Consider the following 18,488-nt stretch of genomic DNA (forward strand, 5'->3'; position numbering starts at 1 on the left):
TAGCTGCAGTTCTGCAGGCACAATTATCTTGATGCCCTGGGCCCTGATTCTCCTGCAATAGCACCAAAGAAGTGAACCCTGTGCCCACCCTTTGAAATGCTAAGGATGCAAACATGATTTAAAGATAAACAGTGAACCAGTAGCATGTCTCATACTATGCCCCTTGTCCCTTTAAAATTGTGCTAAACTTGCATGATCATCTACTTGTAACTATACGTATATAATGCACACACTTCTCTCAAATAATAGGAACAGCGATATGATTTTGGAGCTTAACCCTTTTCTCTAGGTATATCTGAAAAGGCACTTATAATTCACCATTTTTAATTCTTTACATATTACTTGTGTCCTCCTCCCCTAAAAAGATATAATTTTGCTGGAGTTTTTAACAATAGGGATGGCACAAAATAGTGTAGTACGTTTTCACCTCTAACACTAACATTTTAACTGAAAATACGTGCGTGCTTTTTTATTTTTATTTTTAATTGTAACATAGTTGATTGTACATATCTGTGGGGTACAGAATTGAATATCGAATACCTGTGTGCAATATGTGATCAGAATAATTACAATATTCAACATTACACAATGTAATTGTTTTCCGTGGCCCTTCACCAGTTCCTCCTTTACCCTGCCCCCTGCCTTTTCCATATCTGGTAACCTCAGTTCTGTTCTCTCCTTTTGAAAGTTCAACGTATTATTGTGATTGTTCCTTTTTAAAAAAACTAAAGTTGACTATGAGCGAAAATACAACTGGTCTCCCAACTTGCGAGCTACATATATCTTCTCTCTTTCTGATTTGCTCTCTCACTGTTCCACTCCATCCCCCCCCCACCCCACACACACAGATGATTTTTCTCAGACTAGACTCATTAGGGGCATATTATAATGCACTTTAAGAATCAAACTTCTCCTGTGTACTTCTTATTCATTTGAGGGAGGTTGAATTGCAATGGTCTCGGGATTACTATTCATTTCCTTAAGGCATGATTCAATTATTTTATTTAACTGGTGAATGTATTTTTGACTGATAAATTTATATTTAAGTAGATTTAGGCTTTTGAATTAATTTTGACAACACTGTCTTTGAGACTACACCATGTAGCTTTTTCCCCCCAAACAACAAAAATCCTCTTGTCAAGATGAGTCTTTGAAAAGATAAACACTTTGAAATTGTCTTTCCCTCAATACTCTGTCATACCTTACATGATACAGACTGATTTTATTCAGAAGTAGTATTTAATGATCTGAGAGGAAGGAGGATGCAAAAATTTTCTAAATAAAATATCTATGTAGCTATAGATGAGAGATAAAGTTTAAGCTTCAAGTGAGGTAGTTGAGGAAACAAATTAAAATATACTTGGATGAAATATAATTTGCAGTAGAAAAGCAACAAACACTGAGCTCTGTGTATTTAAATGTAAAGGGTACTTGATAAATCTGTGATCATTAAAGAAAATCTTACATTAAAAGACATTTCATTTAGGGCCGAGCCCGTGGCGCACTCGGGAGAGTGCGGCAATGGGAGTGCGGCGACGCTCCCGCCACGGGTTCGGATCCTATATGGGAATGGCTGGTGCACTCACTGGCTGAGTACCGGTCACGAAAAAAAAAAAAGACAAAAAAATAAAATAAAATAAATAAATAAATAAATAAATTTTTAAAAGAAAGACATTTCATTTATTTGCTCTCTCAAATGACTAGGTGGGGTGGTCTGTACATGCTGAATATTTTGCTCTGCTGTGGGGATAAAAGATGAATAAGCATGATTTTTGCTAGTAAAGGCTTTAGAGTCTAATGTAGGAGCCATTTACAGCACAATGCCGTATGTGCAAGAGAGCTTCGTCCCAGGTGAGTGGGGAGGCAGAGAAGAGGTCAATTACTCGGCCTCCAGGGACATTAGGATTGGGTATGGTGGAAATCAGATGCCCTGGAGAAGGCACAACTAAGCTGACTTTTCATTGATGAGTTGTCCAGACAAAGGGAAGAGGGGAAGGGAAGGACGTTTTAGGCAGAAGTGACAATCCAGGTGAAGTCAATGAGGCAAGAAAACTGGTGTGCAAGCACCGAAGAATAATACAGGGGGGTGGGGGGTGGGGAGGCCAGATTAAGGAGAGAATCAAATATCAGATCAAGAATCACCCCTGTCCTGCTAAGGAGAATAATCCAGTGCCAATGAGACCACAGTGAAGACTGACAATAACAATGATAATAAAAATAATCCTGCCTCAAATATATATCTTGTGATGTTATTTTGGAAAAATGTTTTTATCAACATTCTCTCTTGATATAAAGAAACTAGCAATGTGTAAGTAGAGCAATAATACTGTCAAAAATAGGGGTGAGAAAAATATAGGGATTTTCGGAATTTGGCCAAGGCTATGTAACTTATCGGGACCAGAGCAGGCCTGGGACATGGGTCTTGTGCCACGTCTGGTACAGTACAGCTGCCCACTGGCATGACAAAGACCCATTTGCTCAAGGCCTTCACAGTATGCAGACATTCAGGCCAGCTGTCTTCTCACATGTGAGGTGGTTAGAAGGGCTTCTGTTTCATATACAGCATGGAGTAAGGCTGAGCCCATCCATGGGGGAAATAGCTCATATTGTATGTACAACTCTATTCTGTTCACATGAGAGAAAAAAGAGTAAGGAATAATGCATAAGAAACTGGCAGTTTAGTAATAATCATAAAAAGAACTGGAAACAACAACAAATATATTTACTTGAGTGGTTGTCAGAAGCTAAGCAGCAAGCACAGCTCTTTGCATTTGCTTCTGACCCCATCGCTCACCCCCACGAGGCAGACACTGCTATTGCACAGGTAAGTAAACTGAGGTTCAGTAACCCAAGTGATAAATAGCAGAAGCGTGATTCAGACTGAGATCTGTCTGGTGTCACAGCCCCCGCTCCTCACCACCGTGGGACACTGCCTCTCGATTTCTACAACACCTGTAGGGCGCCATATGTGAATTGTGGGTATTTAATAAACCATATGGGGACTTTCTCTGTTCTTGGAATTCTGCTACAGAGGTTGCTGTTCTATAGATAAAGGAACTGCATCCTAGAGTGTTTACTAATTACTCTTCAGTCCTGTTGATAAAAAATGAAGGAAAGGACAGGAGAAAAAAGGGGAGGAGAGAGGAGGGGAAAAAAAGAAAAGAAAAGAAAAGCCAAATATCTTAGGCACTGATGGAACTCTGTTTCCTATTTGCTTATTAACTTAGCTTCAAGGGCTGGGCTGTAATAGAAATTTATTGGAAACTGTCCCTTGAATAACAACTTAATGTATAAACCAAAGGAATGATATAAAGCCAAACACACAGAAAACCTGTTAGGTTTCAACAGTGTTTGAACTTCAGGTTTTCCTCCTGTTCCTAAGAACACATCAGGGTATGGGGCTGTCTTCTTGCATTTTAATGTGTTTGCAGCTATTTTTTCTCTCCCCGTTGTGGCGAACGCACAATCAGGTATTAACGTGACAGGATGATGGAAATGAGAAAGTGAAGACTGCACATGGGAAGGCAGTGATTAACCAGAATGCATATTTATCATAGTCTGTCATTGTTTACAAACAATATAATGCTTCCTGATTGTAGAATTAAACTCCAGGCTCCAGTTTGTGAAGTCAATCAAACAATGCCGGCAGGTGCAGATCCGCAGAAGGACGAGCCGAGTCAGTGCTCTGGATACAGGATATACAGGAGCTGGAGGCAGCGGGAGCATCTTCTGTCAAAAACTGATCTTTGTTGAAGATTTTAATCAATATATTGGAGTGGCTGATCCGTAAGCCTTACTTTCCTCATCTGTAAAATGGGAATAAGGAAATCTCTGTCACAGAGTTTCTGCTGTCCATGTCCACTCTCAGAAGTCACCAGCAGCTCTTGCCTGGAATTCTGTGGACAGCCTCTTAACTGGCCTCCCTGCCTCATTCTTGCTCACCTATAGCATATTTTCTAGAAAGCATCCAGAGTAAGCTTGTGATAAAGACAAATTAAATCATTCAATTCCCCTGATAAAACTATTCCTCTTATTCCCCTGGTTTAAACTTCTAACTCCTGACTGTAGCCATTGAGGCCCTACACAATCTGGCTCCTGTGTCTTTCTCCAGTCTCATATTGAACATTCCTCCTCTTCAACCCCATTCAAGGTGTGCAAGTCTTCTTTCTGTTCCTTGCACGTGCCGTCTTATCCCTACCGCGAGACCTTCGCATCTCTGTTCCTTTTGCCTGTAATGATTTCGACATGATGTTCATAGGCTGGCTTCTTTTGGACATTAGGCTCCAGCTCAAATCTCAACTTCCCTGGAGATGCCATCTAACCACTCTATGGATGGCAAGGGTCTCACCCCAGTTCACTCCACAGTATTATCTTGTTTTGTTTTCTTTGCAGCCCTATTACTACCTGAAATTCATTTTCTTTTACTTGTTTATTTATTTATTTTTTTTTACTAGAATTTAAGCTCCCTGTGTCCAGCTGTGCAGAGAGCGTCTGGCAGAGAGCAATTGAATATTAGCTGACTGGTGATTGAACGAATGTGAAGATCAAGTGAATGGAAATGGTTCTATAACCTATTAAGTGTTATATAAATAGCAGCTGTCAATTTCTCATCTCCTGCAAAGTCATGGCTCTTCTAATGTCAATGTGAAAAGAGCATAATTTTCAACTAGGAACTCTCTTTCAAATGGGAACTTACTTTCCAGGAACATATAACTTATAGTCTAATGAAAGGCAAGACTAGCCCAAGAGTAAAATTGAACTTTTTTCAGAAAAATGTAAGATAGCCTGCACTTGCTGAGCCCAGCTTTCTCTTTTGCACCATGCTGCTCTACACAACTGTATGGATGTGTGCATGTCACACAGAATTATTGAAACAAGGGATCTTTGTGGGATTACACAAGCATGGAAAAAAGGGAATTTGAAACGGTGTTTACAAGAAGAGAAACCAGGACTTCTCAACTTCGATGCTCTACAGGCCCCCAACAAGTCCTGAATCAAAGTCATTACCTTCATCCTCCCACCCCAGCCTCCTCCTCTTACCATGTTGTCTAGTTCAGAGAATGAAAGCACCATGCACCAGCATTTGCCTAAGCCAGAAACTTCTGGGAGCACTCTATACCTCTCTCCTCCTCTCACCCCCAGCTGTAGCCTCTACCTCCCGAACAGCTCTAGAATCTGGTTGCTTCTTTCCATTTTCAGAACCAGGACCTGAGGCCATCACTTCCACTCACCTGGATTATTTTAACGACCCCCTTACTGGTCCCGGCCCCTCTGTCCTTTCTCATATCTGTCCATCCTCCACGCTTTCTGAACACACTGATGATCTGTGCTCTCCAGTGGCTCCCCACGCCCTCTTCAATGAGGTGACAAGACCCCTTGTGATCTGGCGCTACTTAACTCTCATCTTTGCCACGGCCACCCTCAGGCTTCACCACCAGTGAACTGCCCTCTGCTCCCCACATGCAGTGCGTTTTCTCTCACCCCGACCATGGCACACACTATTTTTGATGCCTCACACAGTCTTTGTGGGTCTTTTTCTCCTAACCTAACTCCTATTTATTCTTCAGTCTGGTCTAAAGCCAGGTGCCTCTTCCTCCAGGAAGACTGCCTAAACTTCTCCCACTCCCCAAAGTTATGTCAGGTGCACTCTATACCTCTCTCCTCCTCTTGAGAGAATTATATTTTATTTTCTTAGAATACTACTCTGGTCTCTTTCATTTGCTTTCCAAATTCTGCTAGGAATTGATTCTGCTGCCATATTTATTTTACCTCGATTTTCTCTCTGTCTTTTCTCTTCCATTGCTGCCTCCTCCTTCTCTATATCAGGCCACAGTAATCAACATGACAGTTTCTAAATTGAGTGATTTAATATTTGACAACTTACCAATCTGAAGAAAATATTGAATAACTTTGGAGTTTTTAACTAAAACTCAAATTTACCCTCTCTTTCAGGAATAACCATTGCTCTTAGAGTCAATGTGATATGAGAACCAGAAAGTTCTCTCTGATCAAGATGTGAGAGTAGAGAGAAAAGTCCAGTCACCAGAGTTTTTCTCTTTCTAGAATCCTCCTCTTTTGGTTTCCTTTTTTTTAAAAAAAAATAATTCTCTTTCCCATCTGTTTTTCAAATGCTGACAACTAAAAGTATGTTACCTGGGGTCTAATCATTGAAGCAGAGAGAAAAACATGTTTCATAAACGGAGACCAAGCAATGGAGAACTCAAATATCTCACAGTCTGACTTCCCTGTGGTCATCACAGGGATCATGATATTTATTTCCCATCCCCTCTGGTCTGGAAATTATGAGTGCTAATTTAAGTTGGCAGCACTCCTTTGCTTTCATTGCTCATTGGATACATCTGTCAAATCACTTGAATGATTGTTTTAACTGAATTATCCATGGAGGTAATGGTGGGCTCTATGCTTGAAGAATATTTCTCCCCATCAGAGTGAATCGGGCAATCTTATGAGGTCGTGTGTGTGTTATTACTGTGATTTAACAATAATAGGCAAATCATATGTAAAAGGGCAACAACAAACCGTCATCACAATGCACAATTTACCCCATTTCAGGAATTATCATTGTCCTTTGAGTCACTGCAGGTCAAACATGGCAATCATTGCCCCAGAGGGGAGAGAAGACTTCTGTATTAATGGATTTGTGTATGAGTGATATTTTCCTAAATATTACAATGTCTGTGAATGGAATCAGTTCTCAAGTAGACAAATGAGAAAACAACTTAGAGACATTAGTTAAGTAAATATAAAGATGGGTTTTGGGTAGACTGTCCATTGAAAGAAAAGCAGAGGAAGCAAAGGATTATCTATTTAGTTATCTTCATTGAATTTGCGTTGTAAATATTCACACACTGTGATTAACATTAACCTTGCCAATTTAGGAATCAAAAGCAATCAATTATCTCTGAAAAATTCATTATTCAGTGGGCATTGAATATATTCTTGGCACTATGATCATTCAGTGCTCACCCTCCTAGCAGAGGAGTATTGTCATTGCCAACATTTTCCAGTGAAGAAACTGGAAGTCACCAGCAGAGCTCTGCTCCATTTCTGTTTCTTGGATTCAAAGCCCCACCCAGCTCTGAGCCACTAGACTTTACTGCCTGCCTCACTCTAGAACTTCTGGGGTCAGACAGCCTGAGTCCGCATCACAGTTTCATCTCTTAAAGACTTGGGGTTCGTTGCTCAACCTCTCTGTGCCTCGTTACTTTTCTACAGAATGTGAATGACAATAGAGTCTACCTCATAGGGATGTTGAAATTTCTTACGTGAATATAAAGATAAATTTCTTACATAAACATAAAGATAAAAGATCTAAGAAAACCTCAGGTCTTTCAAGTTGTTCAATTAGTTGAATAGTTTTAGAAGTTACTGAAGGGCTGGGATCACTGGGACAGTCATGTTTTCAAGTCAACATTTTAACCCTTTCAGCTTGTTAATACTTTTAAATATCTCTCAAGCAGAAAATTTTCATAATATTGGATAATGTGTTCACCAAAAAGAGCATAGGCTTTGTATTTTAAAAGATCTAATATGAGGAATTGGTTACACAGATACTGGTGGAGTGAAAATGCAAACCACTTGCCAACTTTGTGGCTTTAATCAGGTAATTTACCACTTTCAGCTATAGTTACCCATTCCATGAAAAGGAACAAATAGCATCTACCTAACAGGATTATTGTGCAAATTAAGTTATGTAAAGTGCTGACCATAATAACAGGCACATAGGGTTCCTCAATAAATGAATTCTATTATTATGATGATGATGATGCTAGGATTCTTGTTTGGGAGGGACATCTGTTTTATTATTCACCACTGGATTCACTATGCACAACAGGTGACAAGAGGGCATTAGCATGTCTCTTGAGAGTGTTAGTCAAATTTGTTGGGTTTAGTGTAGCAAAGAGGCTACCACTCCAGAGAAGAAACAAGTTATCTAGAAAGTAGCTTAGCAGAATTGCAAGAGTGTTCAGAGGATAAAAAGGGTAAATTAGACAAATATCGTGTGTGTTTATATAAATTTGATGTAGTGTTCAGGATTCTTATTGTTAAATAACACAAAATTAACTCTTACTAGATTAAGCAAAAAGAGAATTTCTAGGCTTCTATTATAAAATTAAAAACCTAAAGACGGGGCCCACCTGAGACACTGCTAGATGCAGGGCTGTCTCTTCACTATTTCTCAGCTTTGCCTGTCTCTCTTGGCCTCTTTCTGCATGAGTGTTCTCTCCAATTGTTATAGAAGATGGCCAGTGAACTCACATCCCCCGAGCTTGGCAGTCTCTCACATCAGAGTACATATGACCCATATATTCCAGCAGAACACTTCCAATGTCCCACCTTGAGTCAGGTGTCCACACCTGAATGACCTAAAATGGGCGGGAGGTGGGGAGTACTCTGGTCATATGGGCCGTATGTCTCCCCCTTGTGGCCAGGCGTGGCACCACGGTTGACAGCCCCTTCAGGACAACGTGGAAACGGGAAGGACCAGTGCCCTGAAGGAAAACAAGGTACCCTTACTAGAAGAAGACAAACAAACTCTGTAGTTATTACACATACATTTAATTCGAAGAGACAACAGACACCTAGATATTGATGGAGAGGAGTTGTAGGCTTTGGGGACCTGGGGGACCATTCAACCAATAGAGACCATTGGTTGAATGGTTAGAAAAGTTAATTTTTACTTCACTTGTATAATGCTTTAGAGATTTTTTTTATATTAATAAATCATTATAAGTTATGGTCAGTTTATATACATATATATTTATAGAGAGAGAGACACATACATATATGCACTTTAAAAATTCTGGATAGGCCTATGGATTCTGCTGTTATCTCTGTTAGTCAGCATGTTTCTGTCACATCTGTATTAATTGTCCAGTGATGGGCCTAAATATTTTCCATTCGGATGTCCTTTGCATGTCAGTATTTTCAGTCCTTTTTTTTCCCCCCCCGGTGGAAGGTTTATGCTCTCTCACACACATACACACACACTCTAAACTAAACATTATTTCCATACACATTAGCAGTTTCCTCTCCCATTCATTTATCATGCAGATATCTACTAGCATCTTCTACTACATGCCCTGGCGCCCTGACCTGTGTGTGTACTGGGGTGTGCACTAGAATTCATAAGGGAAAAAGCACAGTACTTATAGTCTAGTGTGGAAAACAGACATTAAACAAACAAACCCAGAAACACATCCACAAATACACATTATGGCAGTGTGAAGGCAACGGGCAGGAGTTTGGCAGCAGCTTAAGTTGGGGTGGGGGATAGCTAGACGAGCTAGATGGCCGCTTTGAGGGAGTGATATTTCAGCTGAGTCCTTAGGCTGGGAAAGAGTCGAGCAGATGGAAAGTAGAAGGATAAGTGTTGCTGGCAGAGGGAAGAGCAAATCCAAAACCCTGAGGTATAAAAAGGGCGGTAGGGTAGGAGGTGAACGAGGTGATGCTTTCCTTTTATTTCCGTCTCCTAACTCCTCTATTAGAGCACACATTCCAGAAGGCCAAGCGCCATGCCTGTCATTTCTTCAGCATTCCTCGCAGGGTCAGCATGCTAGTTATAAGGGTGTTGTCCCCAGCTCTGCTTTGTGACGCTGGGGCTGGATTCAGGTTAACCACACTGATTAATCCCACCCTTCCTTTGCCCAGCTGGCTCCCTGTCAGGTGCTGCCAGTAGGGCTGCTAGAGGCAGACTGAAGGCAGGAGGAGAACTCCTTGCCTACCCGTTGCTCCTCGCAGTATCAACCAAGCTTTTATTTACCCCAATACCAGGGGGTTCCAGCTTTCTTTTTTAAAAAAAATAATCTCCAGAGCCAGACTTCTTCAGAGATATTAGCACCAGCAGCTATCTGCTGGGTCCAGCTCCCACCTCCACAGGATGCCTCTTCCAAGCTTTTAGGTTCTATTAACTACATCTTTTTCAATTTGTCTTCTTAGACTTAAGGATGGTAGCTGCCCCGTGCAGTCACTGTTTTTATCGTCTCACTTTTTTGCATTTTCACTCCACCAGTATCTGTGTAACCAATTCCTCATATTAAATCTTCCCTGTTAATCTAAGTGGTGCAATGTCTGTTTTCCTGACTGCTCTTACTGACGTGTGAATGATTTAAATGCCTGCTCTTGCCCATACTTGTCACCTCTTAATGAGAAGCCCCCGCTGGACCCATCCAAGGCCAAATATCCATGAGTGAAAAAGGTCAACCACAAGCAAGAAATGATGATTGTCAAGCTTAAAGATGCATTTTTCTTGGAAGCTCACACATCTCCTCTATGCAATATCTTTTCCAAAGTTACCAGAATTATAAAAACATCAATTTGGCCATTATCGACTTTTCATCAGGGATACCAAGAAAGTCTTTCAGCAGCCTCGATAAATTAAATCTGGCCACCTAGCTCCCAGACTGGCAGGCTCCTACCTCATTGACAGAGAAGACAGGGGAAGCAGTTTTCCCAGCTGTTGCTGTAACTGACGTGCATTGTGCTCACAGCCATTGGCAGGTAGAGAATTTGAAGTGTGGGTAGATTGCAGAGCTGCTTCTTTTAAAAATGCATAAGCACTTTGTGAATTTGCTAAGTCATGCTTCAGTCAGCTGGGTTTGAATTTTTCGCAGGGGATATATATTCTGTAGTCTTTCCTCTTTTGCTTTTTTATCAGTAAGAACTACCACAGTTAGGGCTATAGTGGATGGGACAAGTCCAATTATAGAGTTTGCTTCATTGGTCCTCAATTTTTCAAAATTGTAAAATGCTCAAAGATGTTGGGCTTTAAGGGGATAACAGAGTTTCCTGCCCTTCCCCATTTAATCCAAAGTACAAATTTCTGCCTGTTCCGGATTTAAGGTTTTTTGATGTGTTTTCAAGTAAATCTTTATTTTGTAGGACTCATCCATTTGTGAATTTTTAACTGCTCTGTAAAGATTCCTTCCTTCCAAAAAGCATCCTCTGGTCACACACTATGTGCCAGACGCCGTACATGCGACCCCATTCATGCCTAAGGCAGACATTACTAATAACTTGATACATGTTTTCCAGATGCATGCAGGTGTAGCATCAGTGTCATTCCTAACAGGATACTCTAGCCAGACCTGGGAATTGGTTTTGTAGTATATTAGTGGAAATATAATAATCATATCTGGAAAGGTCCTGATTTGTTTTGTTTATAAAGAATAGTGTCTGGCTTATACTAGAACAAACATGTATGAATGAATGGAATATTTATTGTGTGCCACAAACTATGAAATATCCTTTACATTAACTATCACATTTAATTTTCTTAAAATCCATGTGAAAAATATACTATTAATAGCCGTATTTTTCAGATGAAGAAACTAAGGCTGAGAGATGTGAAATAACTTATCCAGTGTCCCACAACTGACAGATTACGGGGCCTGACCCTGGAGCCACAGTTCAATATATGTGTTTGGCTCATTCATTCATTCAGCAAACGTTTATCCAACTTCTGTTATGTACCAGGCGCCAAAAATGATATAATATCCAGCAAATTCAGCAAGGGATTATTCAGAAATAAGGTAGAGCTATTAGCCTCTTTGACCAGTAACTAGTTAATATCCTCCACCCCAAGAGACAATAGATTTTCTGCTTTTTTATTATCAATAAATCAGACTTTACTTGGAATGAAATGGTTTCCTCCTGACATCTGGCTAATCAATTGTAACTTATTTTCTCCCCAAATGGAGAGAGTTATTCCAGCCTGTATTGAAACCTCAGCAAATTAGAAGCAAAAGTATGTTGCAATTTGAAGTACCAAGGTATTTATGAGATCGTTATTGGCTATAATTGGGGGGATTCTAGAAACCTTGAGTTACAGAATTGACCTTTCATAGGTTTTTCCATCTTCTCTAGAACTTGTGAGCACATCTCAGTGGGACTTCAAGGGCAAAGGGGTCTGGTGCTTACATGTGTCACTTCTGTGTTCTGATTTAAAACCTCTTTGCTTGTGGTTAAATTCTTGGGAAAAGGGAAGTCAGGCAGATGATGCTTCCAAAAATGAAATGTGGTGGTTATCTTCCCATGTTTGATTAGTTTTCAAATTTTGGTGATTCTCCATATAGCACTCCAGCTGGACTATATTAATCCCATCTTCTTCCTTGATTTCAATATAATTCACAGACTTCAGCAGCCATCTTATGAATTATCCTGTCAAAATGGTAAAACATTCAAATGTTCTCATAAAATATTGAAACGTGATAGTATGACAGACTACACTGAAATTACATTGTTCTATTTCCCTTTAATAGTGATAGAGCCTACAGTAAGTGGAAAGTCATACACTTTTATTTGCCTGGAAGCTGGAGATCCCAGCTGACATTTAAATGCAGGATCATCCCAGAAGATCAGAGAAGAAATAGCTGCATTGGTGCCTGGTTCCTGGCTTGGCAGGCAGTGGAGCGCTACATGCAGTTTTCTACATGAATACATATGGGTCCCTCAACATGACAGTGTTTGTGTTGTTAAAATAGCTTTTAGAGAAGACTCAGGTTTCCTTCTGGGTCCATTGAATGTGATAGCTTTACCATGGGGAAGGTGAGACACAGGTAGTGCATTTCTATTGGTTCTGCAGGGTCTATGGCTAAAATATTTTGTCATCTTGCTTCAAGGTAATAGGCAGGCATATCCCAGCATATAATTTTTTCCTTATTTTTTCTGTCTCTCCCTTCCTCCTCTTACTTCCTTTTGTAAAGGCTGAATTCAATTTCTAAATGTTCTCAAAAAGGATCAAACTAGATCAGCTCTAGTTTGATGTGATTACTTTTCTTTAGCCCAATTCATTGGAACCATTTCTCAATTGAGTCATATTAGTACAGGGATTGCCAAGTTTGGGGAGGCAGAGGCAGATTCTGCTTACTGAAGGTGAAAAACAATAACCTCAAAATCCGTGCTGGCAGACAGAAGCCATTTTCTATTGCTGATTATTTTCAGTCACCAGCTGGTACACGTAGAACAGATTCTCTGTTGCATGGGAGATATTTATTTGTAATAGCCTGGGATAACTAGGACGTTATTGCTGTTGTGATTCCTTTTGGCTAATTGGATTGTTGCATTTAATTTAATGGCTATATAAATACGATGATTAGTCAGTCACATTTTAGAAAGTTGCTTGAAAGAGTGGGTATAAGTTAGAGATACTTCTGGAGTTGTGATTTATAGAAACTTTTTTTTTTAGTCCCCTGGAAAAATGTATCAATATAAGTTTCTATAAATGTTTAAATCATTTAGACATGTAAAGGACAGACGTTACACAAGAAGACAGGACATAACTTTCTTAATAGCATCCATTCTAAATTTCCTCTACTTTTACCATTTTAGAAATGGCAATAAAATAAGACCTTGTTATAATGTGACCTATTGTTTATGAAAATAAGATGTAGTGCAAATCAAAACTGGATCTCCTTTAAAACATATAAACATACTACATCATCCTTGTCTTCAATATTAGTATCAGTAAAGGGAATTTGTTTCCTTTTATTTTTTATGGCTTAAGTGCAGTGAACTATATGAGGTGCCTAGCATATAATATATGATCAGTAAATAATCTTAAGTTTATGACTCCAGGTGGGCTGTGGCTATTTCTAGGATGCAAGGCTGGTAGAAGTTACTTATGTTTAGGAAGTTGCTTTGTACCATTATTGTGAATTTTTCTACTTCATGGAGCCACCAACTATGTATCTAAAAAATTGTTCCTGTCTCCAAATTGCCGAATACAGTGTTGGTATAAATCCACAAGCAGGGGAACAAGACGAGAAGGACTCACACTGGCTTCAATATAAAAGGGAATTTAGTGGATCACATAACTGAAAAGCCCACTGACAAGACTAGCTTCAGGCGTGGCTGTATCCAGGAACTTAAAAGTTATTATTACAATGTAGTCTTTTATTGAATTCCTACACTGTTCCCTGGGTTATTTGCTGGGATTACAAATAATGGATTCTTCACTGTGCCCACGTTAGGGAGCTTATGGTCTAGCAGCAGAGATGCTTAAGGTAAACAAGAATTATAACAGAATGTGTTATGTGCAATATCATCACTCAAAGGTTAAAAAGGCAAATCTTTCTGAAAGGTGAACAAAGACTTCAGGGGGAAATTAAAACTTCAGCATTATTTTGAAAGAGAAAGCAGGAATGTTATAGACAAATAGAAAATAAAAGATTAATTGCCTTAATTATGGAATTTGGGAGATCTGTATTCAAATCTCAACTCCCATTCACAGATTGTGCAAACTGTGGCAAGTTTCTTAAACTCTTGAGGTATTAGTTTCCTTGTATGGAAACTAGAACTACCAAATTCATAGAATTATTGTGTGAACAACAAGATGAGGGTACACAAAGCTTAGCTGGGGGGAGCAGGCTGGCACTAGTCAGCCTTCCTTTACGTCATTCAGTTCTGATGGCCTCCCCCTGTTGTCCCATGGAGCTTTGGATTAGGGTTTAATATCAGACTTGGTAATATTGGCTAGCATTTATTGAGTGCTTACTGAGCGACACATACTACATTGAGAATTCACCCAACTTATCTAAATCCTCCCTACAACTCTAGGTTAGAAGGAAAATTATTATCCTTATATCACCGATGAGGAAACTGAAGCTTTGAAAATGTAAGGGGTCTGCCAAGGTGGCCAGGTTAGTAAATGGTGTCACTGAGTATTCCTGTCTGGGGCTATTTGACTCCAGTGCCCATGGGCTTAAACAGGACACCTACTTCCTTTCACCCAGCACATCATTATTAATCTCTTCCCCTCAATGGACTTTCCTTCTGGCAGCTCCTGTTGCAACCCACCCTATGTGCCACCCCACTTCTAAAAGTGTTGTTCTATGATCCTTGTATGTGTGCATGTGCATGTGTTCAGGTGCTATGCTGCTACTGCAAGCCGAGCTGGCCAGCATTAATCCCTTGGGTCCTGTGCTTCCCTTGCAGGTGAACCTTCCAGGTGGTCATCTTCCCACTGTGACTGCTGCTGCAAGAACAGCAAGGGTGACAAAGGAGGGGAGAGTGGCACATCATGCAACGACCTCTCCACCTCCAGCTGCGACAGCCAGTCTGAAGCCAGCTCTCCCCAAGAGACGGTCATCTGTGGGCCTGTGACACGCCAGACCAACATCCAGACTCTGGATCGTCCCATCAAGAAGGGCCCAGTCCAGCTGATCCAACAGTCAGAGATGCGGCGGAAGAGTGACCTACTCCGGACTCTGACTTCGGGCTCCAGGGAGTCGAACATGAGCAGCAAAAAAAAAGCTGTTAAGGAAAAGCTGTCAATTGAGGAGGAGCTGGAGAAATGCATCCAGGATTTCCTAAAGATCAAAATTCCAGATCGGTTCCCCGAGAGAAAGCATCCTTGGCAATCTGAACTTTTACGGAAGTATCATCTATAGGGGAGGGCTGGGGGGGTGGGAGGAAAAAAAAAAAGTCACCATTTTGAAATAAACCTCCTAAGGGAAATTCATATTTTAAAGGAAAAATAACAACCGATGATACACATTTGTTAGAACACAATAGTCCATTGATATACTACTGCCTACTTTACCTAGCTCACCTTAACATGTAAATCCACAGGGTAGATTTCTTCCCAGATGTGGAAGTACAAGAAAAAAACTTCTTTTGTTGTTTGTTTGTTTGTTAACTTGGTCCCATGTGCTCAGTATCTTATATAACATGAGAGCTAGCTACGTAAGAGTAGCCGATAGGCCTCGGGAGTCATTTATCCCAAACTAGGCTCTTTCTCTCATCTTCTACCCCCCTCCTTTGAATGAGGATATGGTAGAAGAAGATCTGGCCCAATGGCATATGTTTGGATATTTTTAATTTTGCTTTTTCTTTTGTGTATGGGATAAGGGGGGAATGACAGATTTATATAACTTTTCACTCAAATCTATATGTGCCAGTTTATATTGACTCTGTATGCATGAGTATTTGTGCAACAAAAGCACAACTAAGTATGTATATACACATGATGCACATGACCCAGGGCCTGGACACCCTAAGGGCTGTGCCCCTGCTCCCAGCAGCCCTCTCTTAGAGCATTTCAGACAGATGAGCCTCTGACTCTTTCTTAAAACCCTCCTGGGAAGATTTCCCAGCCTCTCCTGGCAACACTTTTAATATTGAATAACCCTCATCATCAACAAATTGTCTTCTTTATTTCTAAATTAACACCCTCAGGCTCCATTTGACTGTTTTGCTCTTTCTCTGCATCAGGATAGGGTGAGAAGAGCTAGTCAAACATTCTTTGTATTAAAAAACAAACATGCACATCCACAGATATAACTACTGAATGACCCTACACTCAGCCTTCTCTACCCTGAGCTGGGTTGTCGCCCTTCTCTCAGTGTTTTAGAGATCTTACTGCCCACGTTTCAGTGGTGTGGTCTTTCCACGTAACCCACATGAAGCTCTCTGTGTTCCTGTGTAGTCATGAAGCTAAGAACACACAGTGCTTGAATAAGGGGCTGGCATTTTGTTTGTTTGTTTTAGAGGGGATTGTATTCTACACATCTCCTAATAATTTCTCATAAAAATTTCACACTACAGTGCTACATTGTTACTGCTTGTAGCCAGTTTTGTTTCCCTTTGGGATTCTGGGGCTTGGCTGTGTCCATACTAGGATTTAGCTGTGTCATTTCTATGGTGTCTATAACAACCCAACTAGGTAACTGGAGATCCAAAGTTAAAATTTTGGCTTTCTAAACTATCTTTTTTGATTACGTTCTTGACCTGTATAGACACAGCCAAAAAGAACCTGTTAATAGCTATTCATCCATATGATTCTGTATTCTATTAATGTACCAATAGCTCTTTTGTAGACTTGTGGTAAGGTCAAAAGACCAGTTTTTTTTTGTTTTTTTTTTCCCAGCGTTCCTGATGCATTTCAGTGGTAACTGAAAAAAATAATCTGTCAATTATTAATTGTGTGCCAAGAACTCCTAATTTTTTTTTATTGTGTGTGTGAGTGTGTATGTGTATCACAGGTAAAAAAGGCAACTGGATGATGTCTGTAGGAGGGAAAATTCATCAACACTTTCTTTTTGAAATCTTTCATTGATGCACATTTATTATATAACAAGTTCTGTCTTCATTTCTATTATTAGTGCCCATTAATATACGGATATCTTTCAGAATTTTTGTAATTCTTGCTTTTACACCTGGGTGACAGACTCAGCCAATGTTTCCCTGTCCTCATGGTTCAAATAGATTTTAAAGTTTTACCTAAGTGAGAAAGAAAATTCATTTTTGGAGTTGAGTTGTCAATAGAATTATAATTTATGAACTGAAGTGGTTTTCTTTTATATATTAATATAATAGCAGATATTCGATCTTTACAACGTAGCTTTGTTTGTAAATCCTACCAATATGTCTTCATTCTTTTCACTGTTTCTTGTTAGTACATCAAAATACCATCATTCTAATAATAGAAGGTCCTGCAAAGAATCACAGAGCTCAATGGATCAAGAAGAAAGTGAATTTGGGAAAATATCCTGAAACTTATTCTGGTCAAATGATTATTATAGTCCCAATACAAGTGCTATCAAAAAGTTTGGGATCTAACTAAAATGGCCAAAGTCCCAGCTTCCTTAACTGTCAGACCTGACTGTAATAGCATCAAGACAGCCACTCTAGTAAGCCTTAGAAAATTGAGCTGGCAGTCAACCTATTTCTACTACATACTTTAAACGGAAAATTAAACACTGCAAAGAAAACTGTTCAGGGCACTGTTCCTCCAGCCCCTGACCTGTCATGATTTTTTTCTGCTCAAGCACTCTTTATACACCCCATGAAAAAAACTAGTAGGAAGAAATCCGATTGAAACAGCAACAACAGCAACATTTTTATTCTGGACCAGCTCTGCACTGGCACCAACCCCATAGTAAAAGTCAAATAGCTAAGACAACAACAACATGGTGCCTACTTGCATGGGTGTTAGTTCAGAGATGGATAGATATGGTCAGTCAAAGACTCTGAGGAGGCAGCAAGTACATAGAAATCTGCAGTCATGCTTTGAATGGATTTATCAAGTGAGGTCCAGGTGTCTTGCAACATTGCAGATGAGTTCTGGGTTGGTAAGTTATGAGAATAAATGCTCTAGTCGCCCTGGGAATCACTGTGAATCAGGCCTGTTTCCCTGAGGCTAAAGTAGTTTTTAAAACTTTTAGTTCAATTCTGGACAGAACACTATATGTGGTTCACTTTTTGAACATTGGTTATGACAAGAGCCATAAATTGCTGATGTGAAGAAATGAATAGCATCAGATGGATCAAATAAATAGGAAACCACATGTGCAGGGCCCTAACTTAGGCTACCTCCTGGGAAATACTGAGATGCAAAAATCCAGTGAGCTTGGGGAGGTCATTCCTAAAGGTGTGTGGGTCTCCTCAAGTCAGAGGAGTGGGTAGTCCTGCTACCCACTATCAAAAAGGGAGTGATCTGCATTCAGCAGGAAAAAGGGAAGATGGGA

General features: G+C 40.0%; 1 protein-coding gene across 1 annotated transcript in view; it reads left to right on the forward strand.

Annotated features, from left to right (window-relative positions):
• KCTD16 (potassium channel tetramerization domain containing 16) overlaps positions 1 to 15,410 on the forward strand; it is a 258,119-nt gene extending 242,709 nt beyond the window's left edge. The window contains exon 2 of the mRNA XM_063088054.1: positions 14,956 to 15,410. Coding sequence (XP_062944124.1) covers positions 14,956 to 15,410 — 455 coding nt within the window. The remainder of the gene's footprint in view (positions 1 to 14,955) is intronic.
• Positions 15,411 to 18,488: the final 3,078 nt, after the last annotated feature.

The sequence above is a fragment of the Cynocephalus volans genome, chromosome 2, assembly GCF_027409185.1.
Source record: "Cynocephalus volans isolate mCynVol1 chromosome 2, mCynVol1.pri, whole genome shotgun sequence".
In the NCBI taxonomy this organism is placed as follows: Eukaryota; Metazoa; Chordata; class Mammalia; order Dermoptera; family Cynocephalidae; genus Cynocephalus; species Cynocephalus volans.